At 41.5% G+C, this 27,149-nt stretch overlaps 2 protein-coding genes and 1 long non-coding RNA gene across 4 annotated transcripts in view; 2 read left to right on the forward strand and 1 right to left on the reverse strand.

Annotated features, from left to right (window-relative positions):
* The first annotated feature begins 2,916 nt into the window (after window positions 1–2,916).
* LOC100439470 (ras-related protein R-Ras2-like) lies at window positions 2,917–3,728 on the forward strand. Its single transcript, XM_024250367.2, has 2 exons — window positions 2,917–3,239; window positions 3,550–3,728. Exons 1-2 carry the CDS (start codon window positions 2,977–2,979, stop codon window positions 3,650–3,652), a joined length of 366 nt encoding a protein of 121 aa, XP_024106135.1. The 5' UTR covers window positions 2,917–2,976; the 3' UTR covers window positions 3,653–3,728.
* Window positions 3,729–9,574: 5,846 nt separating this feature from the next.
* LOC100437391 (cytochrome P450 3A43) overlaps window positions 9,575–27,149 on the forward strand; it is a 38,410-nt gene continuing 20,835 nt past the window's right edge. The window contains exons 1-4 of one of the 2 annotated variants that reach the window (XM_009242597.2): window positions 9,575–9,645; window positions 17,904–17,997; window positions 20,137–20,258; window positions 20,568–20,620. In XM_009242597.2, the coding sequence (XP_009240872.1) occupies window positions 9,575–9,645; window positions 17,904–17,997; window positions 20,137–20,258; window positions 20,568–20,620 (340 nt within the window). Of the gene's footprint in view, window positions 9,646–17,903; window positions 17,998–20,136; window positions 20,259–20,567; window positions 20,621–25,594; window positions 25,695–27,149 lie in introns of both variants that reach the window. The other variant, XM_054560227.1, reaches the window with a different exon arrangement.
* LOC129060584 (uncharacterized) lies at window positions 10,746–13,342 on the reverse strand. The gene is made up of 2 exons (XR_008527386.1): window positions 12,947–13,342; window positions 10,746–11,022 (listed from the first exon to the last, which is right to left on the reverse strand). It is a non-coding gene; the product is annotated as an uncharacterized LOC129060584 (long non-coding RNA).

Below are 27,149 nucleotides of genomic sequence, written 5' to 3' on the forward strand. Positions count from 1 at the left end.
CTGGTCTGCGGGTTGCAAAGACCGTGGGAAAAGTGCAGTATCTGGGCCAGAGTGCACAGTTCCTCAGGCTCAGTCCCTTGTGGCTTTCCTTGTGTAGGGGAGAAAATTCCACAACCCCTTGTGCTTCCCAGGTGAGGCGACGCCCCACCCTGCTTTGGCTCACCCTCTGTGGGCTGTATCCTCTTGTCCAACCAGTCCCAATGAGATGAACCAGATACCTCAGCTGAAAATGCAGAAATCACCTGCCTTCTCTGTCGATCTCACTGGGAGCTGCAGAACGGAGCTATTTCTATTCAGCCATGTTGCCAGCAATCCAGAAATTATTTTTTCCAAAGAAAAGGCCCCATGCAAACTGGCTGAAACAAAATGGGTTTATACCCATGAAATAATCCAGGGGACTTTAGTCAATAATACTCAATACTGGTAAAGTTACTTTAAATAATTTTGGTAAAGTTATAACAACAAAAGCCAAAATTTAAAAAATATTTTTAGGAAAGAGGCAGGGACTGCGTGGTATTCTTTTAGTGCTGTACAGGCTGGTAAAGATGGATTCTCCTTGATTTATTTATTTATTTATTGCTAGAAAGTGACTTGAAACCATATGAAAATATAAAGTTATTTGGTAAAAGTAAATATATGTACAAATCTAAAACCTGTGTTATTGCAACTTAGGTTTGTAGCTCCTCTTTTAATTATTTTATAGGATATGAAAGACCAAAGCATGACAAATAACTATGTCTATGTAAATGGGTACATGATATAAAAAGATGTAATTTGTGACACAAATAACATAAAGGAGGTAGTGCAGAGCTGTAAAGGAGTAGTGGTTTTTAATGAAATTGAAGTTAAATTGTAATCAATTTAAAATACATTGTTATAACCTTAGGAAGTTTTATGTAATCACCATGGTAACCACAAAGAAAATATATACAGAATACACAGTAGAAAATGAGAAGGTAATCAAAACATGTCACTATAAAATATCAACCAAATACAAAGAAAGGCAACAAGAAAATGAGGGACGAAAAAGCTGTAAGATATGCAGAAGACAAATAACAAAATCACAATAGTAAGTCCTTCCCCATCAGTATGTTTTAAATGTAAATACATTAGACCCCTCAATATAAAGACATAGATTGCCAGAGTGAATAAAACAAATAGGATCCAACTATATTCTGTCTACAAGTGACTCACTTTAGATCTAAAAACATGCATACATTGAAAGTGAAAGAAAAGAAAAGATATTCCCTGCAAATAATAATCAGAAGATAGAAGGAGTGGCTATACTAGCACTAATATCATACAAGATTGACTTTAGTTCAAAAACTGTTACAAAAAACAAAGCACATTACATAATGATGAAAGGGTGAATTAACCAAAAAGATATAATAATTATAAACATATATGTACTAAACATCAGAGCTCCTAAGTATATGACACAAACATTGATAGAATTGAATGAGAAAATAAATAGCTCTACAATAATAGTAAGAGCCTTCAATAGTCAACTTTCAATATTAAATAGAACAACTAAACAGAGGATAATAAGGAAATAAGGGACAAGAAAAACACTATAGGCCAATTAGACCCAACAGACATATACAGAACATTCCACCCAACAGTAGTAGAAGACATTTTTCTCAAGTGCATATAGAACATTGTTCAGGATATACCACGTATTAGGCCACAAAACAAGTCTTAATAAATTTAAAAAGATTGAAATCATGTAATTTATCTTTTCCAATCACAATTAAATAAAACTAGACATCAATAGCAAGAGGAAAACTGGAAAATTCACAAATACATGAAAATTAAAAAACATACTCTTAAACAACCAATGGGTCAAAGAATAAATCACAAGAGAAATTAGAAAATATCTCGAGACAAATTATTATGAAAACAAAAAAATACCAGCTGATGAGATGCAGCAAAACAATGCTAAACGGGAAACTTGTAGTTATAAACATTTCCATTAAAAAAAGAAGTGCCCCAATGAACATATGTGTGCATGTGTCTTTATGGTAGAATATTTACATTCCTTTGGGTAAATACTCAATAATGGGATTGCTGAGTCAAATAGCAATTCTGTTTTAAGTTATTTCAGAAATTGCCAAACTGCTTTCCACAGTGGCTTTACTTACAATAACAAAGACATGGAATCAACCTAAATGCCCATCAATGACAGACTGGGTTAAAAAAAAAAAAAATGTGGCACACATACACCATGGAATACTATGCAGCCATTAAAAAATAATGTGATCAAGTCTTTTGCAGGAACAAGAGTGGAGCTGGAGGCCATTATTCTAAGTTAATTAATACAGGAACACAAAACCAAATACGGCATGTTCTCACTTACGAGTGATAGCCAAACATCAAGTACACACGGACACAAAGAAGAAAACAACAGACACTGGGGCCTATTTGGGGGCAGAGGGTAGGAGGAGGGTAAGGGTAAAAAAAAACTACCTATCCTGTGCTATGGTTGCTGTCCTGGTGACAAAATTATCTGCACAACAAACCCCTGGGACATGTAATTTACCTATATAACAAACCTGTTATATAATTTACCTATGTAACAAACCTTAGGTTCATGTACCCCTGAACCTAAGCTAAAACTTAAGAAAACAGTGCTCCCAGATGGCCATATGTATAGCTGTGCTGCAGAGAGACATAGAGGAGCACCCCCACCCTCACCCACTGCCCCGGACCCTTGTAATCGCCCCACTTCTCTGTGCCTGGGGCAAGACCCAGCCAGCCCCAGGCACCATGCTGCCCTAGGACCAGCTGTTCTGACAACTCCTGGCACCCAAGACCACCGGCCGCGCTGTAAGTTGATGCACACAGTTCCTCCAGTCCTATTTTTTAATGGATTCTGTTCCAACCGTTGCAGATTCCAACACAAAGCAGTGTGTGCTAGATGGAAGAGCAGCCCAGCTATGTGTTTTGTAGACAACAGGACAAGAAGAGTTTGGAGTCATGAAGGAACAGTGTATGAGGACTGGTGAGAGTTTCCTATCGGTCTTTTCAGGCACCAATAGAGGCAGTTTCGAAGAAACCTATAAATTCCAAAGACAGATTCTCCTCAGAGTAAAGGACCATGGTGAGTTTCCAATGATTTTTATGGGTAATAAAGCAGCTCTGGATAATCAAAGACAGGAAACACAGGAAAAACAGCATTTAGCACAGCAATGTAAGGTAATATACATGGAGGTATCAGCAAAGATTAGGATGAATGCAGAGGGTGCCTTTTTTATTTTATTTTTTTTTTTTTGAGACAAGATCTTGCTGTGACACCCAGGCTGGAGTGCAGTGGTATGATCATAGCTCACTGCAGCTTTGAACTGCTGGGCTTAAGTGATCCTCTTGCCTCAGCTTCTGGTGTAGCTGGAACCACAGGCTTGCCCCACCAGGCCAAGCTAATTTTTCTTTCTAAGGGATGGGATTTTACTATGTTGTCCTGGCTGGTCTTGAACCCTTGGACACAAGTGATCCTCCTGTCTTGGTCTCCCAAGGTACTGAGATTACAGGCATGAGCCACCACGACTGGTCTCAAGCTTTCTATGAACATGTCTGGGTTATAAGGAAATTTCAAGAGCAGAAATGTCTTCTTTCACCAGAACCAACATGGGAAGAAAAAGACAAGAAGGGCTGACATTGTATCATTTTTCTAGAATCCCTTGAGTTTTATCTATCAAATGCTAGGGAAAGGCTTATCTCCTCCTTCTCTCCTTACAGTTTACATTTTGTGGGTACCTTTCTAGCCTTAGACAAATGATGACACTGTTAGCTTTGCAACAAGAAGCTGGCTACTTCTTTCCATGAAGCTAATGCTAATGGTCATTTTCAGGCAAATTTAAAGGAAACACTAAGGCGGCTTCATAGATTATACGATTCCTTTAAAAGATATGTCTATGCATACACAGACCCATTCTTTTTATAAGTGCTTACATTTTAATAGAATCAAACAGTCTTGGAACCTAGGCCATTTGCCAAGCTGAAGCCACAGGCTGTGAAATAATTTTTAACTTCTGGAGTCACGTTGTCTACTGTTACTCCAAATAAAAATATATAGGTTTTTAATGTGATTTTTTGGCCTATTTTTAAAATTTCAATGTCAACTTTAGTTAACCCTAAATACACTGAATTGAATCTACAGAAGTGAGACATCTCAGTATGAAAATGCCTATTGTATTTATGGATTAAAAACTGCTTATAAAAGTCTGTGTTGCAGAATTGGAAAAAAAAATACTTTAAAGTTCATATGAAACCAAGAAAAAGTCCACATTGCCAAGATAATCCTAAGCAAAAAGAACAAAGCTGGAGGCATCATGCTACCTGACTTCAAACTATTCTACAAGGCTACAGTAACCAAAACAGCATGGCACTGGTACCAAAACAGAGATATAGACCAATGGAACAGAACAGAGCCCTCAGAAATAACACCACATATCTACCACCATCTGATCTTTGACAAACTTGACAAAAAAAAGAAATGGGGAAAGGATTCCCTATTTAATAAATGGTGCTGGGAAAACTGGCTAGCTATATGTAGAAAGCTGAAACTGCATCCCTTCCTTATGCCTTATACAAAAATTAATTCAAGATGGATTAAAGACTTAAATGTAAGACCTAAAACCATAAAAACCCTAGAAGAAAACCTAGGTAATACCATTCAAGACATAGGCATTGGCATGGACTTCATGACTAAAACACCAAAAGCAATGGCAACAAAAGCCAAAATTGACAAATTAATTGTCAAATTTGGTCCCCAGTAAGGCCCCACCTTCAGGTCAGGGAGGGCCTAAAGGCTGGTGGCTGGGCCGCCAGTCCCATTGACCAGAGTGGGAACTTGTGATTCTTTTTCCAGCCCTCCCATGGCTGCCCAAGGACCAATCAGTGCACACTTCCTCCCCTCTAGGGCCCATAAAAGCCCCAGGCTCTGCTGGAGCTGAGCAGACATCAGGTGGACCAGCTGCAGAAATGAGCTACCCTTTCTGCTGATAGCAAGAGACATTTAGACAACCAGCAGCAGAGAGGGGCTATCCACTCTAGGGCCTCCTCTCTGCTGAGAGCCTCAGAGACTTGCAGAGACATGCAGACTACCAGCTGCAGAGAGGAACAACCCACTCCAAAACCTCCTCTCTGCTGAGAGCTGCATAGATGACAGGATGACCTACCTGAAGAGAGGAGCCTCCCAATCCAGGGTCTCTTCTCTGCCAGGAGCTGAACACTCATCGGGACACCCTGACTGTGGAAAGTAGCTACCCTTTGTGCGTCTCTTGTGAGCTGTTCTATTGCTCAATAATGCTCCTCTTCATCTTGCTTTCCCTCCACCTGTCTGCATACCTCATTCTTCCTGGTCGAAGGACAAGAACTCAGGACCCACTGAATGGCAGAGGTAAAAGAGCTATAACACAAACAGGGCTGAAACATGCCCCTTGCTCACCATGTTGCAGGCAAAGAGAAGGAGAGAAGAGCCACAGTCCCTCAGGGAGCCCAGACCTGGGAGCTCCCCAAAACAGGGTTGTGACTCTTTGGTATCCTGCAGTGCCTGGTGTCTCCAAGTTTGCAGGCACCACTGCATTCCCCAGTGCCAGCTGGGGAAACTGCTTGCAGTGCACCTGGTCCAGCCACAGCCTCACAGAGAGCCAGTGCCTGTGCCAGCACCTGGAGCTGCCTGCCACTGCAGCGGCTGTAGTGTCTGACTGTGCAGTGGCCTGACCCCACATTCATTCACACACCCCTCACGGCTCCATTCCTAACTCACCCTTGGCAGGCATGGGATCCAGGCTGGTAGTGTGGGCTGAGTGCAGCTTGCCAACCTAAGTTGGTGGAAGAAGCCCAGCAAGTCCGAGCAAAACTTGGGCAAAGGTGCCACTGGCCAGAGGTTTTAGGCCATAAAAGCAACGCCTCAAGGATCCCATAACATTATTGTGATGTCTTCTCCATAATTTTCTAATCTTTTTATGGAAATTTCTTAATTAGATTACTGAATTCAGGATGGAGCTCTTAAATAGAGTGATGAAACCTTTTTTTTTTCTCTTTTTTGAAACAGTCTATCTCTGTCTCCCAGGCTGGAGTGCAGTGGTGTGATGTCAGCTCACTGCAACCTCTGCCTCTTGGGCTCAAGTGATCCTCTGGATCCCCTCAGCCACCCCAGTAGCTGGTATTACAGGCATGCACTACCATGCCCAGCTGATGTTTATATTTTTAATAGACATGGGGTTTCATCATGTTGGCCAGGCTGATATTGAACTCCTGGCCTCAAGTGATTCACCTGTCTCAGCCTCCCAAAGTGCTGGGATTACAGGCGTGAGCCTCCTCACCTAGCCAAAGAAAGCATTTTAATGTTTGGCTATACTATAAATAGTTCTGAAAAAGAAGTCAGTCCATTTCACCTGAGGATCTATCCTTTATAAACACTTTATCTAGGCTTTGATTTTTTAAAACTGAAGGTACCCTTTTGAGTGACACCAAAACCAGTAAGTTCAGGCCTGTCGATATGTGACACTGGGTACATTCTCCAGGGATTGGACTTTCCCGGGACTAACCAAGCCACAAGGGTTAGGAAAGCAAAAGACCCATAGGGATGGGGCTTCTTAAGAGAAACTCCCCCAAGTGCTGGACATGTGTAGAACAACAGGCGTGTTCTTCAGAAGCACCAGCTGCTCAGTCTGCAGAGCCAGCTCCAACAAGTGGGCTTACAGGGGTTTCAGGCCCATGTTCTACACTCCTGTAGCCCTCTTTATGACAGAACAACACAGAAATACAGGAACAAAGGAAAAGACTATTTCTAGAGGAAAAAGAGATCAAACAATATGAGTATTCATAACAGAAAGTACTAGAGAGTACCCTAGAGTTGCTGCACCCAGCGCTAGTAACACAAATCATTTTCTCCTATTTATTAAGATTTTTCAGAAGAGACAAAGAGCAATTCTTAACATCTGCCCAAGTGGATCTCCCAGAAAGAAAGGCCAGGAGCCTGTCTGGAAAGAAATTCTTAACTTTTCGCAGCCAGACATGGTGGCGTGTGCCTGTAGTCCCAGCTACTTGGGAGGCTGAGATAGAAGGATCACTTGAGCCCAGGAGGCAGAGATTTCTGTGAGCCGAGATCACACCACTACACTCCAGCCTGGGTAATAAAGTGAGACTCTGTCAAAAAAAGAAAAAAAGAAAAAGAAAAAAGAAAAGAAAAGAAAAGAAAAAAAGAAATTCTTACTTTTCCGCTGACTTACCATGCTTGGGCTCCCTTCACTGAGGCTTCTGAAAGAACAGAGTGGCTTTGGTATCCTGCTCACAGGGACAGAACTGCAGAGGCCAAGAAAAATGTTTGTCCTTTCTCCTCTGAAGGTTTGTTAAAAAAAAAAATCACCCACAAAGGAGATTAACGGGAGAAATAGCATACATACTCATTCATATGTTCATGGAGGAGAAATAGAGATTCCCCCTTCTTGAGAAACAGTAAGTCTCAAAGAAAGAGACTTCCTTTCACTCCCTTTTATCCAGGAGTGAGAACAACTAGCTGAACAAAACTGACAGCTGTCAATCAAGTGGGAAGTCCAAAACTTATGAAAGACCCACCAGTTTTCAATCATCATGAAGGAGCCAGGGGCTCAATGGCCCCTGCTGGTACCAAGTTGCCAGGTCCCTGCAATGTTTCAGACAAAGACAGTGATGGTAAAAAGGGAAAAGTGGAGGTAGAACGCAAGTGGGGCAGCAGAAAGATATGGGACTCTCCGTTTTAGGGTCTTCGAGTTTTTCAGATTTTCTGAGACATGGGTTAAGTCTTCAGGTTAGTCTCCTATTAAAACACAGCCAAAGTCCCAATTGTGTTTGAAACTTTCAAAAATGCAGATTGAAAGAAAGCCTTTTATTGTCTTTGAGATGTCCAGACTCCTCTTGTCCTCATTGCATGCTTCAGAGTTCAATTTAGATGTATCTCTCACGTCCGTTTCTATTGAGCCTTTACCTTTAAATTTTAAACTTGAAAAACTGCCGGAGTACCTGACAGTGATTGATCAGAGACAGAGCCACTGAATTACCCGATGGCAGGCCTTAGAGACCATGGCCTTAGAACCTAGGTTATGCATAGCCCTCACCTTAGGAAGGGGTCCCTTCAAGGGCAAATAAAATGTGATAGTCCTTGCAACACTGAAGCATGGAGTATCCTGTGAAGCATGAACTTGCTTGATGCAGCATGAATGCACCCCAGGAAACATGGGCATGCCCCTCCAAGTGCAAGCATACCCCACAAGTGGGTAGCCATGGAGCCAGAAGGGCAGGCTCCCTGAAAAAAATAAAGATCTCAAGACGTCATCCTAATTGGGAGATCTTGGATGCAAGAGGATTTACTGATTTTTCCACAAAACAGCCAGGCCAGGAAGATAACTGAGCTTAGAGGACTCTTGCTGGTGCCAATGCATTGATTAGTCCAGATGGCACAAGGGAGAGGATCTTGAGAGCCAATTTTGATCCCTTCCTCATCACCAAGAAATATTAGCAAAGATTGTGGGATCTTTGGAGGACAGAGGGAGAGCTTCATTTTCTATAAAACACAGTCTGCAGATTAAGGAGATGCAGCCTTGGAGGTGGAGAGCTGTAAAGTCAAAAACCACAGAGCACGGTAGAGGAGTCAGAGGAGTGAAGAAAAGAATCTTGATTGGACAGCCTTTAAGCCCCAAGTCACATGTCTCTTAATTGGCTGTTCCTAGGTGGTCAGTTATTTCTTACCACATGATCTGTTGGTGAGCAGTTGGAAAATTCCCAGGTACAGATTTTTTCAGAAAATGTTATTTGACTTGGCTACAGAAAAATAGGTTTTGCAACACTTACTAAGAACACAGAGAACATGACCATCACCTAAACCTGCCATGGCCTCTTGGGTTTGTTTTTGCTTTTGAGGCGCAGGGAGTCCTTCTTGTCTGTTTACCTGGAGGCATCATTTGACAACCTAGATAACAAACAGAGATAGGCTTTCTAAAAAGAATTATTTTTATTTGGGAATAAAGCATTGCAATGGGAATATGTGTGCCAGGGTAAACTATGTGCTTATTCAGGTAGGTAGAGTAAGACAAAGTTTAAAAAAATAATGAGAAGGATTACATATTTGTTTTGGAATGATTATCCTTGGCTATAAAGATCAATAACAAGGCTGACATCAGTTTGAGGTTGGACAGGCGGTTGCTGGGCAGATGTTCTTGCAGAAGTATTTTTCTTTAGGTTTCTGAGAATCTATAACCTTTGGGCTTACCAATAGCAGTGACTGATTTGTTTACTGATTGTTCACAGAATAGGATATCAAAGGAGGCCAAAATAAGGACATCCATAATTATTTGCCAATTGTCAATTTGAAAAGGGTACTCAAATCCCTCCATATGAGGAGTAGCATAAGTGGCTTTTCTACTGGCTGCCGCTGTAGACCCACCTCCTTCTCCAGCACATAAATATCACTGTTAACATTAACTAAATCACCTCTGGGCAGAGAAACAAAACCCTATATATGCACAGCCCAGCAAAGAGCAGCACACAGCTGAAAGAAAAACTCAGAAGACAGAGCTGAAAAAGAAAACTGGTGATGGATCTCATTCCAAACTTTGCCATGGAAACATGGGTTCTCGTGGCTACCAGCCTGGTACTCCTCTATATGTGAGTAACTATGCAGGCACGTCTGCTCTTAACTCTAAGACCTGAAGTGCTAATTGGGCCCATCTTTTTCTTATTTGTTTTGAAGATAAAAGAGATAACGGAGGGGAAGTTACCTAAGTGCCAAATACTATGAACACATAAAATATTATTAATCTGTTAGGACTCCTAATACAACATGTGATAATGTAAAATTTAGTCTGGGCGCGGTGGCTCACGCCTGTAATCTCAGCACTTGGGAGGCGGAGGCAGGCCAATCACGAGGTCAGGAGTTCAAGACCAGCCTGACCAACATGGTGAAACCCCTTCTCTACTAAAAATACAAAAATTAGCCAGGCATGGTGGTGCACACCTGTAATCCCAGCTACTCAGGAGGCTGAGGCAGGAGAATCTCTTGAACCCAGGAGGCAGAGGTTTCAGTGAGCCGAGATTGCACTACTGCACTCCAGCCTGGGTGACAGAGCAAGAGTCCATCTCAAAAAAAAAAAAAAATGAAACTTTGTCATACTGAGTACTTTGAACTAAAGAAGACTGAAAGACTTCACAAATGCCTTCAGAACCTCTGACCCTCTTCTGTCTACCCATTCCCCATTCTTTCCCTCCTGAAGTGCAGGGTTGCTCTGAAGTTCTCTTATCTGACTAAGGGAAGATCTTCCAAAAAGAATGCAATTGTCTTGAGCCTCTCCAAATAATCTCATCAATCAGAAAACTAACTCACAGGAAAAGAGAAAAAGTTTAATAATACTTATTCTTTGGAGCACTGCTACCTGAGAGACTTTATCTGCATAATAAAATAACCTTTGTTCATCATGTGTTTTCTCCTCTCACCTTCCCATAACTTGTGTCAGAAACTCCCTATCAGAAGCCTCTCCCCGCTTTTTAGCTCACAATGCTATTTAAGCTTTAATCATTCAGTCCTTATTTTAGTCTCATATATTTTGGGCCTCTAGTGCATATGCATGTAAAATTTTGTATGGATTTTAACTGTAACCACCCAAGGGATTCACCTTGCCTCCTGACTCGACAGAGCCCATTCATCAAGACAGGGGAATTGTAATAGAGAAAGAGTAATACATGCTGCCAACAAAAGGAGACAAACTCTGTACAATACTTGAAGAGATTTATTCTGGGCCAAATATGAGTGACCATGGCCCATGACACAGCCTTCAGGACGTCTTGAGAACAGGTACCCAAGGTGGTCAGGGTGCAGCTTGGTTTTATTCTTTTAGGGAGGCATGAGATATGAAATACATTTAAGAAATACATTGGTTTGGTCCACAAAGGCAGGAAGGGTTGTGATTTTTGCAGAATTCTTTGTGATAGAGCAGACTCCAGAGAAATTGCAACAACTTAAACTCTTTCAGATCTGGCCCTAAGGAGCTATAAGAGAGAAAAAAAGTCTGTCAGATCACCATTGCCTACCTCTACTCCAACTGGAGCTGTTTCAAAACCAACATGTAGAAATCTTTTTATCTGGCTGCCCTATGAACTCAGAAACTAGTCTGCTAAATGATTAACTTTTGGTCTTCTTTTGCTTTGGTACAATGACCTCTTATTAAGTACCTGTTTAACTGCACCATATACAGACCTATCTTTCATGACAGCAGACCTGCAACACCACCTCCTGAAATGAGGCACAGCTGTTTAACTGGATTGACATTGCTAGGAGTGTGAGACTGATTTATACCGGTTTAATGTGATCCCTTGCGACTCAGCTACCAATTCAATTGTCCTCTCCACAAGCATCAACTCAGCTTTAGTATGTACATTTTCTAGGGAAGTTTATGACAGGGGAAAGTTGGGGCTCCAAAAATGAAACCCCAAAATATGGAACTTAGGCATGTTGAGGGCTTTGAACCAGAGGAAATTGAAAGGTCTCAGAAAGGCTTCAGAACCAAGCTAACTCTTATGTTCTCCTGTCTCCCAACCCTGCTATTTCTCCTGAAATATAGGGAGGGGGTTTCTCTGAAGTTCTCATACCTAAAGGAAGGTCCTCCTAAAAAAAAGCAATGCTCTTGAGCCCCCTCCCTATAATCTCATCAAAAAGAATCTTAGCAGGGCCAGGCGTGGTGGCTCACACCTGTAATTCCAGCACTTTGGGAAGCCAAGGTGGGTGGATCACGTGAGGTCAGCAGTTCAAGATCAGCCTGGTCAACATGGTGAAACCCCTTCTCTACTAAATATACAAAAATTAGCTGGGTGTGGTGGCAGGTGCCTGCAATCCCAGCTACTCAGGAGGCTGAGGCAGGAGAATCACCTGAACTCTGGAGGCAGAGGTTGCAGTGAGCCAAGATTGCACCATTGCACTCTAGCCTGAACAACAAGAGCAAAACTTAGTCTAAAAAAAAAAAAAAAAAAATTAGCTCACAGAAAGGGAGACTAAAGGTTGATAATACTTGTTCTTTGGAGCACTGATGCCTGACAGACATTATAATAAGATGACTTTTGTTTATCATGCTTTTTCTCCCCTCACTGTCTCATATCTTGTGTCACCCACTCCCCATCAGAAGATACTACATTTTTGTAGCTCAGAATGCTATTTAAGCTTCAATCATCAGGCCATTCTTTGAGTATCATATCTTTCAAGGCTCCCATGCATATTCATGGGATGAATTTATAAGGATTATCTCCTATTAATTGATCTACTGTTAGTTCATTTCTCAGACTCAAATATCAAACCTCCATAGAGGAATGTTCTCTTGACCCTACAGATGTTACACAGATCCATTGAAGGAGTAAATAAACATTATCCACCTCCTCTTCATTCAACTTCCAATTTCTGTTACTAAGAGTGTTTACTGACATCATTCAATCCTGGGGATGCTTTCTGATTGACTATGAGTTTTGATCTACCTAGACTAACAACCAGAGTTTAGCATGGGCAGATAATGGATTATAAACAACTGGAAACCCGAGAGGTTATTTTTGATGTGTGAGTAGGAAAAGATCCCCACAGAGGGAATCAAGTTAACAGCTGGGCCTGGCCAGGGTGCCACTGTGGGGTCCTTCAAACACATTCTCTTCATGCAATTTTTCAGCTTTATCACATTTTATAAGATTTATTTATTTGTACCGAATATTTAGGATCTAAGAAAAGCTAACCTATAAAGAAGAGAAATCAAGTTTCTAATTCAACTGTCTGGAATATTTTATGGTTACTTATGCTATGTAGCACAGTGAAACTTTTCTATCAACAGAAATGTTCCTGAATTTTGGAAGACCTCTCTTTCAGCTGAAAGCACATATGGGGCATTTAAAACTATTTATGCACACCATAGTTTTCAGCCACACTTTCCTAACTTACCTTTATAAGGCCTACTTTGTGGCACCAGCAGCTGCATGGTTACATCAGTGGGATGCAGCCTCTCTTTTTCCTCCAGTCTTCCATCCCTCAGTAGCACCAGAGTGGGAAGTTCTGCAAGGATCCAGAACCTGCAATTGATGGAGTTCACACATAACCCATCAAAGATGAGTTGCAGGCAGGCCTGCCGTAAGGAGCACCAGACTTAATGGGTTTTCCCGCAGAGATAGTTGATGTACAGAAGCAGTAAACTGACTGCTGTGTGACTGATCATTTTGAGAAAAAAAAAAAGTGAGCATGACTGGCATTGTGCTTATCAAGTAAGGATCACCAGTTGGAGGGCCAGATTGCACAAGAGGAGGAATGGCCTTGAAATTTATTCTTTAGTCATTGGTTCCTCTGTATGGTGCCATTCAGAGAACATATAGGTCAATCACATTTACTATAATTTATATCAATCAAATCATCTGACCACAGAGATTTGGGTGTAGCTGGAAGGTGCTTACATTTCTATGAAGCCAATGGAAGCCTTGAATATGGTTGTCATTGCATAGAAATAAGAACACTATGATTCTTCCAAAGCTTCTCTGTGCAGGAATATTTAAGAATGGCCAGATCCTAAAACAAGGTCAGGGTTTAGAGGGAAGGAAAAGCATAAACACCTCTGAGAAAACAGGAAAGAAGGTGTCAGCAAAGGGTCTCAGTGACCCTCTGTAATTCAATGGATGTAGTGATGAACAAACTCATTATCAGTTCAAAAGATGAAAAAAAAACCCTCGCCTTTTTTGCCTAGTGATATGGTTTGACTCTGTGTCCCCAGCCAAATCTCATCTTGAATTGTTATCCCTATGCGTCAAGGAAGGGACCTGGTGGGAGGAACTGGGTCATAGGGGTGGTTTCACCCATGCTGTTCTCATGATAGTGAATGAGTTCTCACAAGATCTGATGGTTTTAAAAGTGTGGCACCTCGACCAAACACCACATGTTCTCACTCATAGGTGGGAAATGAACAATGAGAACACATGGACACAGGAAGGGGAACATCACACACCGGGACTGTTGTGGGGTGGGGGGAGGGGGGAGGGATAGCATTACGAGATATACCTAATGCTAAATGATGAGTTAATGGGTGCAGCACACCAACATGGCACATGTATACATATGTAACAAACCTGCACATTGTGCACATGTACCCTAAAACTTAAAGTATAATAATAATAATAGAAAAAAATAAAACAAAACAAGAAAAGAAAAGTGTGGCACCTCTTCTCTCTCTCTCTGTCTGTCTGTCTTTCTGTCTCTCCTACCTCCATGTAATACTTGCTTTGCTACCCCTTCACCTTCCACCATGATTGTAAGTTTCCTGAGGCCTCCCCAGCCATGGAGAACTGTGAGTCAATTAAGCCTCTTTTCTTTATAAATTACCCTGTATCAGGTAGTTCTTTATAGCAGTGTGAAAATGGACTAATACACCTAGAAAGAGAATTTCCAAATCAGGAAAGAATCAATTAACTAAATAGACATACGTGAATGAAATGCCCTGGAAGAATTCCAGCCTGAACCTCTTAAGAGCACTCAAATTTGGGAACATTTATTAAGCATTCACTCTAGCACTGGGATCATGCTGACTTCAGCTGCTTTTAGTTAATCATTGTGACTTTTTTGGGTCTCACAGAGGAGGCAGCAAAAAAGATGAGGATTGAAATGTAGTGGGATTTTAAGGAATCAGAGAGACTGATGGGGTTCAGGAGGATATTTATTAATTATTTAGGTGCACCAGCCCAGTCGGATTAACATCCAGAGGACTGAGCCCTGAACAAAGAGTTAAGCTACCTTTTAAGCATTTTGTGGTGGGGGGAGATCTGTACAGAGGGAAGCATACTAGAGAAGTGAGAAACAAACACAGTTATTCGATTGAGACATGCATTACATCATTTCTTACTTTTCAAAGAAAAACATGTTTTGCGACTTGAGTTTATCTGTCTAGTGACCTTGCAGCTGCACAGCTAGGGAAACAGGGTCTTCGCAATGCCTGGGAAGGGAGGAGAGATAAGGCTCACTAGCTTCAGAAAAACAGGCAGTTAGTGTTTAAAAGACTCCAGCTCTTTCTCTTTTTCAGGGGAAGTTGGATTTTTTTCATATACAACTGAGTTTCTTCTTACACACTCTTTAATTTCTTTTAATTCCTGTTCCATTGACCCCTTTGGTGCTTTTTATAACAGAGGTGTTAATAGAAAGCACCACTATTTGCCACCTCCTCATGGAGCTGAGCTTTCTCTTCTACCGGCAGCAGCTGATATCTGGTTAATGCCACAACTGTGTGGTAGTGTGTCAGGCTACTATTGCCTCTATAGTTGACTGAATACTCCTAATAAACAGGGGTAAAAGGCAAGGGAGGATGAGGCAAATGCCAAAAATAAGCAAGAACCCACTAATGAGGGTTTTGAATTCTCCAAAGGCTGAGAACCATCCTCCAAACAAGGAATCCGGGGACCACCTGGACCAAGTCTGAACTAGAACATGTGCCAACTTGTGCATTCTGGCTGTGATTTTCATGACAGCTTGGCCATTATCATCGATTTCTAAGCAACAATTGGTTAAGTTAAATTTTTCACATACTCTTCCTTCTGAGGCTGAGGTAATCTAAAGCCAGCCTATTTTGATATATAGCATTTCTCATCTGTGTTGCTTGTATTGCCAATAAATTTAGTGCCCTTGATGTTTCATTGGTTATAATTTCAGGACTGCTCACAACCTTATGATGCAGTTGAGCATATAGATGGGGGTACAGTACCCCCATGACCTTTCTTGCACCTAGATAGCTGGCCTATAGTATTTAATGATTCTTTCAGGAGGCCATTTGTTATCTTTCCAGTCTCCTATGTCCACATCTTTTTTGATATTTTTGTTTATTTTTGTGATTATGCCTCTTCTAGTTCTTTTATTTTCATCATAAACTGGATATCCTAAGAGTTCCCCTTGCTTTAGAGGAATTAGAAAGAAGGATGGCTTGATTGTTTCCAACACACATTCCCCTGTCCATTTAGCCGGCAGTTGCTGATATGCCCATGCTCCACAGGTCCAATATAGGCCAGAGGGTGCTTTCTAAGCATTTGCAGCCTCTAGCCGATGCCAAGTGTGGCTTAGAGTAGAGAATCAAGAGAAAGATTTCGATCTGGTAAGTAGGAGTTGTTCTGGGTGTTTCTTCAATAGAGTTTTGTTTTTAGTCTCATCATAATACTGTTGCCCTAGGCAGGTTGTTTCTCCTACTGCCTCTGTGAAAGCCTTTCCTCATTGGGCAATACAGTACTTTCCAATTATGGAGGTTTTTAACAACCAAACACTGGCTGAGGCTGTTGGTTCACTGGTAGAGTTAAGCGAAGTGAAGTTATTTTGTGGCATTAATTCCTTTGCCTCCCATGGTCACTGGTCCCCCATATTAGTTCCCCCACATATATAGCATGAGGAAATTCCTAAGCTGCCAGCCATGTTTTCAGCTAGCTGAGCAAATAAGTTTTTGGTTGATAGGGGAAGCTCGGGCACTGGCTGATCAAAATGCTTATAGAATGACTTATGAACCCGGAATTGCAGAGTTGGACACATCTGAGTTCTTCTAGTCTTTTTGACAATCAGTAGTGGAATTCTAAGGCCTGCTTCTTGTCTATCAACTCTTAATAGTGCTGTCTGTCCTGTAGACCAAAAAGGTAGCTCTGGCTTTAAGATAGTAAAATTTAAAGGATTGCAGGTCTTTGTCTTGCAATCTGGTTTGGTTGACATACTGCTTGGCAGAACAGTCTTCCCTGAATATAGGTGTTGGAGCTGTGTCAGTGTAGACCACTTAATGTTACAGTCTGGGCATCCGATTTGTCGTTCTCCATACAGATGTTTAGGACTGCTGCTGATAAGCCTCTCTTGTGTCAAACCATTGCAGACTGCTTCTGGTTTTTTAGGATTATGAACATATGCAGCATGGTAGGTATCAAAATACAAGGAAAGAGGCCTTTTATAGGAGGGAAGGGCTTCTTCAGTTTGAGCTATAAGCTCTCCTTCTTTTTCTCCCTCTGATTTAATATGTACCTCAAGCCAGAATTCACAGGATAAGAGCTTAGGGTCATAACATACATATAGCTGATTATTTCCTGGGTCACAGACTGAATAGGTGGTCTGGTTGTATGTGCAGGTTCCTAACTTGGTTCCTGCACATTCATAGTAGTTATGGTATTCCTTACCCAGGTAGTGTGTACACAGTGTGGGCATCCTTCTAGAGATTTCTCCCCTTTTAGTGTAGGCAGAAATGGTAACAACATTAGTGTATGTAATAGAAACATGCTTACACTACACATGGGCGTGGCAAACCTTCCTCTGGGCATAGACATTTGCAGCATTTGCAGTAATAATGTAACAACAAAACAATCAGTACTGACAGAATTATAACTAGGCTTGTAAATTGTATCCACATTTACTTATCCGGAGATGGTACTCTTAGCTTCAGCTGTGCGTAGACTAGTCAGCTTCCGAGATGTGACTAGAGCCAAGCTTGCAGGAATCCCCAAAGCCTCAGCTGAAATCAATTATTCAGGCCCCACCTGAGGAAAGGGAATGTCCATCCCCGTATGTGCCAGTATACCTGTCTTTGGCCAGAATAAGGCAGGAGGCAGAGTCAGGAGCATCCGGAGAGTCAGGCTTGGAAGAAAGTGAGGCTCATTCCTTTGGATGTTCATCTGACTGGGCCAGTGTACCTAAATAATTAATAAATATCCTCCTGAACCCCATCAGTCTCTCTGATTCCTTAAAATCCTGCTATAAAATGTAATTATTGCCGTTAGAGTTTCTGTTGTTATTTATCGCCTCCATGTTACCTCCCTCCCTTGAACATTCCAGTTCCTGAGGTAATGTCTGGCCAACCCCGTATCTATAAAGTTACAATTTCTGTAACCTGGCTTTCTCTTTTATTTTATAGCTATGGGACCCATTCACATAAACTTTTTAAGAAGCTGGGAATTCCTGGGCCAACCCCTCTGCCTTTTCTGGGAACTATTTTGTTCTACCTTAGGGTAAGTGTTATTTGAGCTCCCTCTTTTGCTTCTTATCGATGCAAACCCAAGCTTAGTCCTATCAGTAAAAATGCTCCTCCTCAGGAGGAAGTTCGAATGTTTTACACTTTCAGAAATGGTGTGTATGCTCCACCCAGAGCAGGGTCAGGTTTACACCAGGACTCTCATGTTAATGGTCAGGGGGTTTGGGTTTGCCTCAATTGCACGGCACAGATATCTGGGGGATCAGCACTGGACGTTCAGGACTTGATGTTCAGACTTTGCGAACCATAAAGAGGATTTTCCTTTTGCACTGTGCAGATTTCTGAGAAGGTACAGTTGCCCTTAGTATTAAGAGAAAAGCAGAAATGGGGAAATGGGAGCCCCAGTAGTGGCTTGTTAGCATCATGTACCAGATTCAAACTTTCCTGTTTGCAGCAAGAGCTCTAGTAACATTTTGTTTCCTTCCTCCTGGACAGCTTTGAAAATTCAGTTCATTGGCCGGGCGCGGTGGCTCACGCCTGTAATCCCAGCACTTTGGGAGGCCGAGACGGGCGGATCACGAGGTCAGGAGATCGAGACCATCCTGGCTAACACGGTGAAACCCTGGCTCTTCTAAAAATACAAAAAAAAAAAAAAAATTAGCCAGGCGCAGTGGTGGGCACCTGGAGTCCCAGCTACTGGGGAGGCTGAGGCAGGAGAATGGCGTGAACCCGGGAGGCGGAGCTTGCAATGAGCCGAGATAGCACCACTGCACTCTGGCCTGGCTGAAAGAGCGAGACTCTGTCTCAAAAAAAAAAAAAAAACAGAAAAAGAAAATTCAGTTCACTAGGCAGCTATTTACCGCTGGATAATTTGCACATACTTGAATTCTCTCAAGAACTGTTAAATTCCCTGCAGGTAGTTCCAAAGTTGTGCTCCAGCTTCTTCTCCCCAGGATGTATTTTACAGATTTGAGAGGAAGAACAAGAAGGTGCTGCTTTTCTTCAAAGGCAGCACCCTATGAGTGAGCCTGAGCAAGGAGTGCTTATAATGAAGACAATATGGTGGCTGTCCATCAACTTCAGATATTTAACCACAAAATGAGTTCTGTTTTTTTTTTAAAGAAAGGCAAAATTACTTAACAAAATACTAGAAAGGGGATAATTTGACAAACTTATTCAAAATTTAATTATCTAAACAGGAGGTAATATGTGTCTCATAGTCTACGAATTTTGACTGAGCCTTGTGGCTACCCTGGTCTGATGCTCCACCAGGGGCCTGGGGCCATGACGGAAAGTCACAAGTGAATGTCCACACGGCCAGTAAGAAAGCCTGTGTACAGGTTTCTCTCTGACTCAGGTTTTCTGTCTTACAGACCTGAGGCTTGTTTTTCAGATTCTAATTCTCCCAACTGAGGCCTTCATTGCAAAATTACCACTTAAGAATTTCATCCTTTTTTACCCCCCGAAAAAGCAATAATTTTCTCTTCATATTTCCTAGATCGATCCTTTAGTAAATCCACATTTCCTGGGCCATATGTTGCCTAGTTAGAACATCAAAACTGAAACAAGGAAGCAGGAAGGTTTGTTTTTAAGTGTCAGAAGTGAAAGCTCTGAGTGAGTATTGTGCTGTGTCTGACATCTAGAGGTGGCATTTCCCATAAAAAATGTGTTATTTATTATTCTAGATAATAAATAACACATTTATTATGTGTTAAGCTGGAAAACTGGAAAGTGAGTCCACTCTGTCATTTGCCCACTCACTCATTTTCTCACTCAACAAAATGCCTGGGACTTTTTATTTAAATCTGCTAGACTAAAAGTGGTCCCTGATGTTTTTGACTTTCTAATTCAGCTAGAATTCTAGAGAGAACACAAGAGATAAATGAAAAGGATGCTGAACGAGGAGATAAAAGATTGCATATTCCCTTGAGTCACTCACTCACTTTCCCTCAGCCTCAGTTTCTTTATGTTCCCATGGTGGTGATAATTCAGGGGTTTATGAGATTGCAGAGACAACATATGCAGAAATGAAAACACATCAGAAAGACAATGAGTTGCTTAGTGTTCATAGACAAAAGTAAGTCATTCGATATCTACACTAGTTAGAGAAAATTTAAAAGTGACTTTAAGTTCTCCATTTCAAATATCTTCTCTATTTTCTCTCCTTTTCCCTAAGAGGTCTCTGAATAAGATTCCCGGCTGGGTGTGGTGGCTCACGCCTGTAATCCCAGCACTTTGGGAGGCCGAGGCAGGAGGATCACCTGAGGTCAGGAGTTCGAGACCAGCTTTGCCAACATGGTGAAACCCTATTTCTACTAAATATATAAAAATTAGCTGGGCGTGGTGGCAGGCCTCTGTAATCCCAGCTACTTGGGAGGCTGAGGCAGGAGAAGAGCTTGAACCCAGATGGCAGAGGTTGCAATGAGCCAAGGTCGCACCATTGCACTCCAGCCTGGGCAGCAGAAAAAAAAAAAAAAAGATTCCCTCTAACTGCCAGTAAATGGTACCAAGCCTAACGTCACTGGATTTGACTTTTTTGCCCTGGTTAAATGTAGCGTTCAGTACATTTGAAATAATCATTTAATTGTATTTTGTTTCTTCTGCCAGGGTCTTTGGAAATTTGACAGAGAATGTAATGAAAAATATGGAGAAATGTGGGGGTGAGTATTCTGGAAACTTGCATTGGATAGAGCTGTTGCTATGTTGAGTTATTATACTGCAGAGAGAACAATCTCAGCCCAGAGTTTGTTTGGATAAAACTCTTGTCAACCTAAGTAACAAACAGAGAGAGGCTATCTAAAAGAAAAAGATGATCTGGGAATTGAGCATTGCAAGGGGAATATGCGTGTCGTAGGAAACTCTATGCATATTCGGTATGTGAACAAAAATAAAATCTTTGAGACCCTAAACTCACTATGCCAAAGGGAAAATTGAGCTGAGAATTAAGTCATACATTACTGCCTTCCTTTTTTCCCCAGACAGATAGCTGTAATTTCACAACCCTGGGTAATAGCTTCATACATAAGCCACATTCCCACAACAATAGCAATATGGCATCACTCGTCTGGGGTAATACCTGAGGTTTGTTGTCCCACAGATGTAGGGGGTCTCCCTACAGCGGACACACAAGGAGTAAGGTTAAGAGCAGAGGTTGGATAGGTGAAAGAAAGAGAAAAGCTCTCTCCTGCAGAGAGAGGGGGTCCCCAGTGGGTCTTCTGACCTGCGGTAAAGTGCAGGAGGTTTTATAGATGAGCTTGAGGAGGCAGTGTCTGATTTACATAGGGCATGAAAGATAGGTTGGACCCAGGTGTGTCATTTGCATAGCACATAAAAAACTGGTTAGGACTAGGTGTACTGTTTGCATAACACGTGAAGAAGTTGGCTGCCCCACCCTAATCTTTTATTATGTAGATGGTTCTCTACCTGGCTGGCACCATGTTGCCTGCTTTTTTACTGTAAATGGGGTGACAAAGATAAGGGAAGATGGGGCCTCCATGTTGAACATAACCGACTTCCAAGGCAGCCCTTTTCTATTGGCACAGCTGCCAGCATTTACCCGTGCAAACTTCCAGCTTGCTTATCGATGTCTGCAGCTTGATTTTTTCAGGCTGCTCTTTGTTAGAAAAGAAATGATTTGGGGGGCTGCTTTTTGTTATGAGAGAAGCCTTGCTGAGGACCCCTTTGCCCTCACTATCTGCCTAAATAATTTTTTTCTAGCTCCTATATCAATAGAAGGATACATTTCTTTCTGGATGGTTTCCCTCACGAGTTGCTCACATGGAATTCTACACATCTGCCCTATAAACCAGCCTTATCATTGAGTTCTGTTGTCTCACACCTTGATCATGTAAATTACCAGCTTATCACAGGTACAGAATAAGGACAAGACCAGAAATCATCCCTCCACCTACCTTGAGATGAATATGTAACTGACTTTTCCTCTATTCTTTCTTTTCACATGTATATCTCATGTAAAATGTAGATTTTCTGAGTACAACATGAATGCATAATTGATTTTTTCCTCTACTCTGTCTTTTCACATGTAAAATGCAGATTTGATGAGAGCTAATTGGTGCCTTACAGAAATGTAATCATTTGCCACACTGCCTACTCTTTCCCCCCTTTTTTCCTTCCTGCTGGTTAAAAACCTGTTTAAATTTGGAAGTTCCCAAAACCCTCTTTGGAAAAACACAGGTCACAGCTACCCCTGTGGCTCATGTGTTTCCAGGTGTACCCTCAAGCTTTGACTCAATAAACCTCTATCAATCAAGACACCTGCCTCAGTCACTTTTTGGTTAACACCTTGGTGATCACAATGGGGTTCACTGAGTGCAGTTTGGCCCTCAGCCCGCAGAAATTTTCCCATCAGTGTGATAGAACCAGCTAGAGCTTTTTATCACTCTAACCAATTGGCTCACGTGCTGAGGTCTGGGAGCTTCTCCTTCTAGAGATCCTTGATCTCCCACAAAATGTTGCTTGAGACCTGAATTTTCTTCTGCCATAGAGCTCCTTTCTGGGAGTTTTTACTTACTTCCAACAAGGAAGGTGAGTTTTCTGCTTCCATAACGATGAACAGTTTTTAGCTTGAGATCCATCTCCACGTAAGGAGCTGATGTGGCTTTTCATTTTGGAATTTGGTAGCTGAGGGTCAAGATTTATTGTCAGCTAGCTATAACTTCCGCTTATGCTTGGAGATCTTGACCCTAGGTAAATTGTGTGATAACTTTCTGTTTTGAGTTTCAGTCTACCTTCCACCAGATTTTACCAATTCGTGGCCCCCTCTAATGTTTACTGGAATTCCCACAGCTACAAAATGTCAATTTTCCCCTCTAGAAACCCCAGCCAGTTAAGAAAAATCAATATGCAACCCAAAATATATTTCTTTGAGACTTTTCTTTTTTGAGATGGAGTCTTGCTCTTGTCACCCAGGCTGGAGTGCAATGGGGCGATCTCGGCTTACTAAAACCTCCGCCTCCCAGGGTCAAGCAATTCCCCTGCTTCAGCCTCCTGAGTAGCTGGGATTATAGGCACTCACTACCATGCCCAGCTAATTTTTGTATTTTTAGTAGAGACAGGGTTTCACCATGTTTGCCAGCTGGTCTCGAACTCCTGACCTCAGGTGATGTGCCTGCCTTGGCCTCCCAAAGTGCTGACATTACAGGTATGAGCCACCGCACCCGGCCTACACATTTTTTTTTAATTGAGATGGAGTCTCACTCTATTACCCAGGTTGGTGCAGTGGCACCATCTTGGCTCACTGTAGCCTCTGCCTCCCAGGCTCCAGTGATCCTCCCACCTCAGCCTCCCAAATTTGATACATTTTAATGTGGACTTACCAGAACTTCCCTTGTCTGAATCTAGGGAAGAGTAGAAAAGGATCTGACACATACTCTGAGGGCTACTACCTACGAGGTTTTCTTTCATAACAAGGCCACCTTCCCAGCCTCTCTCTCTCTATGTGCTATTATAATAAATATTTCATTAGAAATTCTAATTGTCAATGACAAAATAGTGGGAGCCTTTGAATTAAGACTTCTAAATTTAAAATTTTAGTGACCTTTTATTCTAAACAATTAATTAAAAGATCAAATTTTCTAAAGGACATAAAATGGTCATGTCTATCCTTAAAAGTTATCTTTTTTAATGCCCATTTTCTGCCAGACTAACTCTGCAAAGGAACCTTATTAATTTACAATCTCCCTAGCTATATAAAAAAGTATCCTTTCCCTCTATCTTTGCCAATCTATGCTTTTAAATGTAATTTTTGCCATTTTAATTAAAATGGCATCTTTTTAGTTTGCATTTTCGTGATGTCTACCAATACTGAGGAACTTCCCATGCTTATCATTGTCAATTACTCATTCATATTACTAATAATTCAGACTTCATTTCCAATGAATTGCTTATTAATATCCTTTTCTCACTTATCAAGTAAATCCTTCATTTATAGAAGTTTTATAGATTCTCTATATTAATCCTTGTACAAATATCTTCTCTTAGTCTCTTTCCTGTCTTTTAACTTTGCTTATGGTAACTTTTCGTACAAAAGTGTAAACACTTTTTACATAATAAAACATACTGTGGTCCTTTATGAAAAAAAAAAAAAGTTATCTTGACTAAATTAAGAACAAAAATCTGACCAAACTCACGATGCCAAAATGAAAAGTTATGGTTGGAAACTGAGTCATGCAATACTGCCTTCCTTTAGTTCAAATCATATAGCTGTAATTTCACAATGCTGTGTCATAACCTCATATGAAAGCCAGATTCCCAAAATGATAGAAGGCCACATATCTCCCCAGATGGCCTCCCTCATAAGTTTCTCACAAGGACGTTCCTTATGAGTCCCTAAATATTTTAAGATACATATCCTCCTTCCCTCCATGAACCAGCCCTTAAAACTAAGTTCTGTTGAATCTCACTTACCCTGACAACGTCAATTTCCAGTTTACCTTGACAGGCACAGGACAAGGACAAGACCAAGAAATTATCCCTCCACCCAATCCGAGTTGAATGCGTAATCGACTTTGCCTCTATCCTCTGTTTTCACATGTTTGCATTATCTTATGTAAAAATGGAGATTTCTTTATCACAATACAAATATATAACTGACTTTTTCCTCTATGCCCTCTTTTCACATGCAAAATGCGATTTGCTGAGCACTTCTCAGAGCCTCACAAGAATGTGACCATTTGCCTCACTACCTACACACTCTCCTTCTTCTCTCTCCTGCTTGCTCTTTCTCCTTTAAATTCTGAAGTTTCCAAAACTCTCTTTAGAAAAAACACAGGTCACAGAGGCTGGTGTTCTTCCCAGATGTATTCTCAAACTTAGGCTAAAGGAAACTATTAATCAAGGCTCCTGTCTCTGTCACTTTTTGGTTAACAAGAAGATAAAAGGAGACAGTATTTTTAAAGAAAATAATGAAGAGGATCATATAACTGTATTTTATTTTATTTTATTTTATTTTATATTTTGAGATGGAGTCTTGCTGTGTTGCCCAGCCTGGGGGCTCACTGCAACCTCCACCTCCCGGGTTCAAGTGATTCTCCTGCCCCGGCTTCCCAAGTAGCTGGGATTACAGGCGTGAGCCACCATGCCCAGCTAATTTTTGTATTTTTAGTAGAGATGGGGTTTCACCATGTTGGCCAGGCTTGTCTCAAACTCCTGACCTCAAGTGATCCACCCACCTCGGCCTCCCCAAAGTACTGGAATTACAAGTGTGAGCCACTGCACCCAGCCTATAATGAAATATTTTAAACATACAAAAGATTATGGAGAATGGTATAGGGAATGTCCAAGTATATACCACCTAGATGTAACAAATGCTTCTGTTATTTCTAACCATGATCTCTTTGAAGAGCTCTTTTGTCTTTCAATCTCTTTCCTGTTTCAGCCACATCACCCTTCACTGTTTCAGCCACATCACACTTAAGAAGGCTTAAGTGGCTTCTGTGGCGAGAATCTTACCCTGTGTCATACCCTAATTGACCTTGGAGCTGGCTTTGCTTTGTATTGCACAACTGCAAGTATGGATGATGGAATGTCAGGATCAAAATCTGGATTCCTTGGTGTGGTTCCAGCTGCAGAATCCGACATGCGCGGTTTAGTCAGCTCTGTTTTCCCCCACACAGGCTGTATGAGGGGCAACAGCCCATGCTGGTCATCATGGATCCCAACATGATCAAAACAGTGCTAGTGAAAGAATGTTACTCTGTCTTCACAAACCGGATGGTAGGCCTATATTTTTAAATGTATTAATCAAATTTTTATTTTTAAATAATTATATATTCATGGAAACTTGCCCAAAAAATGGACAGGAAAGTGCTTTGTACTTCCTCCTGTTTCCCCCAATGGTGATGTCTTATTTAACTGTAGATACAGTGTACTTCTGTCACTCTAGTAACAGAAAATTGCCATTGACACAATCCACAGAACGTATTCTGAGTTCCTGCTTTATGTGTCCTCATTTGTGTGGGTGTATATGTGTGTGTGTAGCATTATGCAAATATACCCATGTGTACAATTGCATGACTATCAGTACAATATGTACAGATCTGTTCTATCACCAGGAGGCTCCCTGCTGGTATTCTCCTGTTGTTACAATGTGTAGCTTGTCTTTTCCTCTTCACAGGGTCTATAGTAGAGAAAACTTTTTTTTTATTTTGAGCAAGCCAATTTATCCATTTTTCTTTTATAGATTGTGCTTTTATTGTAAGTCTGAAAATTATTCCCGTTGCACACTTTTGTCACTGGTGTTTTTTCTAAAAGTTATATGGTTTAAGGCTGGGCGCAGTGGCTCACGCCTGTAATCCCAGCACTCTGGGAGGCCGAGGTGGGCAGATCATGAGGTCAGGAGATCAAGATCATCCTGGCCAACATGGTGAAACCTCATCTCTACTAAAAACACAAAAATTAGCCAGGCGTGGTGGTGCGTGCCTGTAGTCCCAGCTACTCGGGAGGCTGAGGCAACAGAATCTCTTGAACCTGGGAGGTGGAGGTTGCAGTGAGCCAAGATTGCGCCACTGCACTCCAGCCTGGCAACAGAGCAAGACTCAGTCTCAAAAAAAAAAAAAAAGTTATATGCTTTAATGCTTTACATTTAAGTTTATGGTACATTTTGTGTTAATTTTTTGTCTTAATTTTTTGCATAAGATATAAAGTTTAGGTCATAGTTCACTTTCCGTGTCCTGTGGCTGTGCGATTTTTCCAACACCATTTTTGGAAAGATTACTTTCCCTCTATGGGGTTACTTTTTCACAATTGTCAAAAATCAGTTGAGCTTATTTCTGTGCATCTCTTTCTTCTTTTTCTTTTTTTTTTTAATTGAGAGAGAGTCTCGCTCTGTCACCCAGACTGAAGTGCAGTGGTGCAATCTCAGCTCACTGCAACCTCTGCCTCCCGGGTTCAAGTGATTCTTGTGCCTCAGCCTCCCAAGTAGCTGGGATTACAGCTGTGCACCCTCATGCTCGGCTAATTTTTGTATTTTAGTAGAGATGGGGTTTTGCCATGTTGGCCAGGCGGGTCTCAAACTCCTGGGCTCAAGTGATTCACCCACCTCAACCTCCCAAAGTGCTGGGATTACAAACGTGAGCCACCACACCTAACCTGCGCATCTGTTTCTCATTCACTGTTTTGTCCCATTGATCACTGTGTTTATTCCTCCACCAGTACCACACTGTGGTGACA

This window comes from Pongo abelii, chromosome 6 (genome assembly GCF_028885655.2).
Source record: "Pongo abelii isolate AG06213 chromosome 6, NHGRI_mPonAbe1-v2.0_pri, whole genome shotgun sequence".
Lineage (NCBI taxonomy): Eukaryota > Metazoa > Chordata > Mammalia > Primates > Hominidae > Pongo > Pongo abelii.

Coding starts and splice junctions, on each gene's coding strand:
- LOC100439470 (XM_024250367.2), top strand. CDS start 2,977: ATGAAGGAACAGTGTATGAGGACTGGTGAGAGTTTCCTATCGGTCTTT. Junction 3,240..3,549: donor AAGATTAGGATGAATGCAGA/GGGTGCCTTTTT, acceptor CCACGACTGGTC/TCAAGCTTTCTATGAACATG.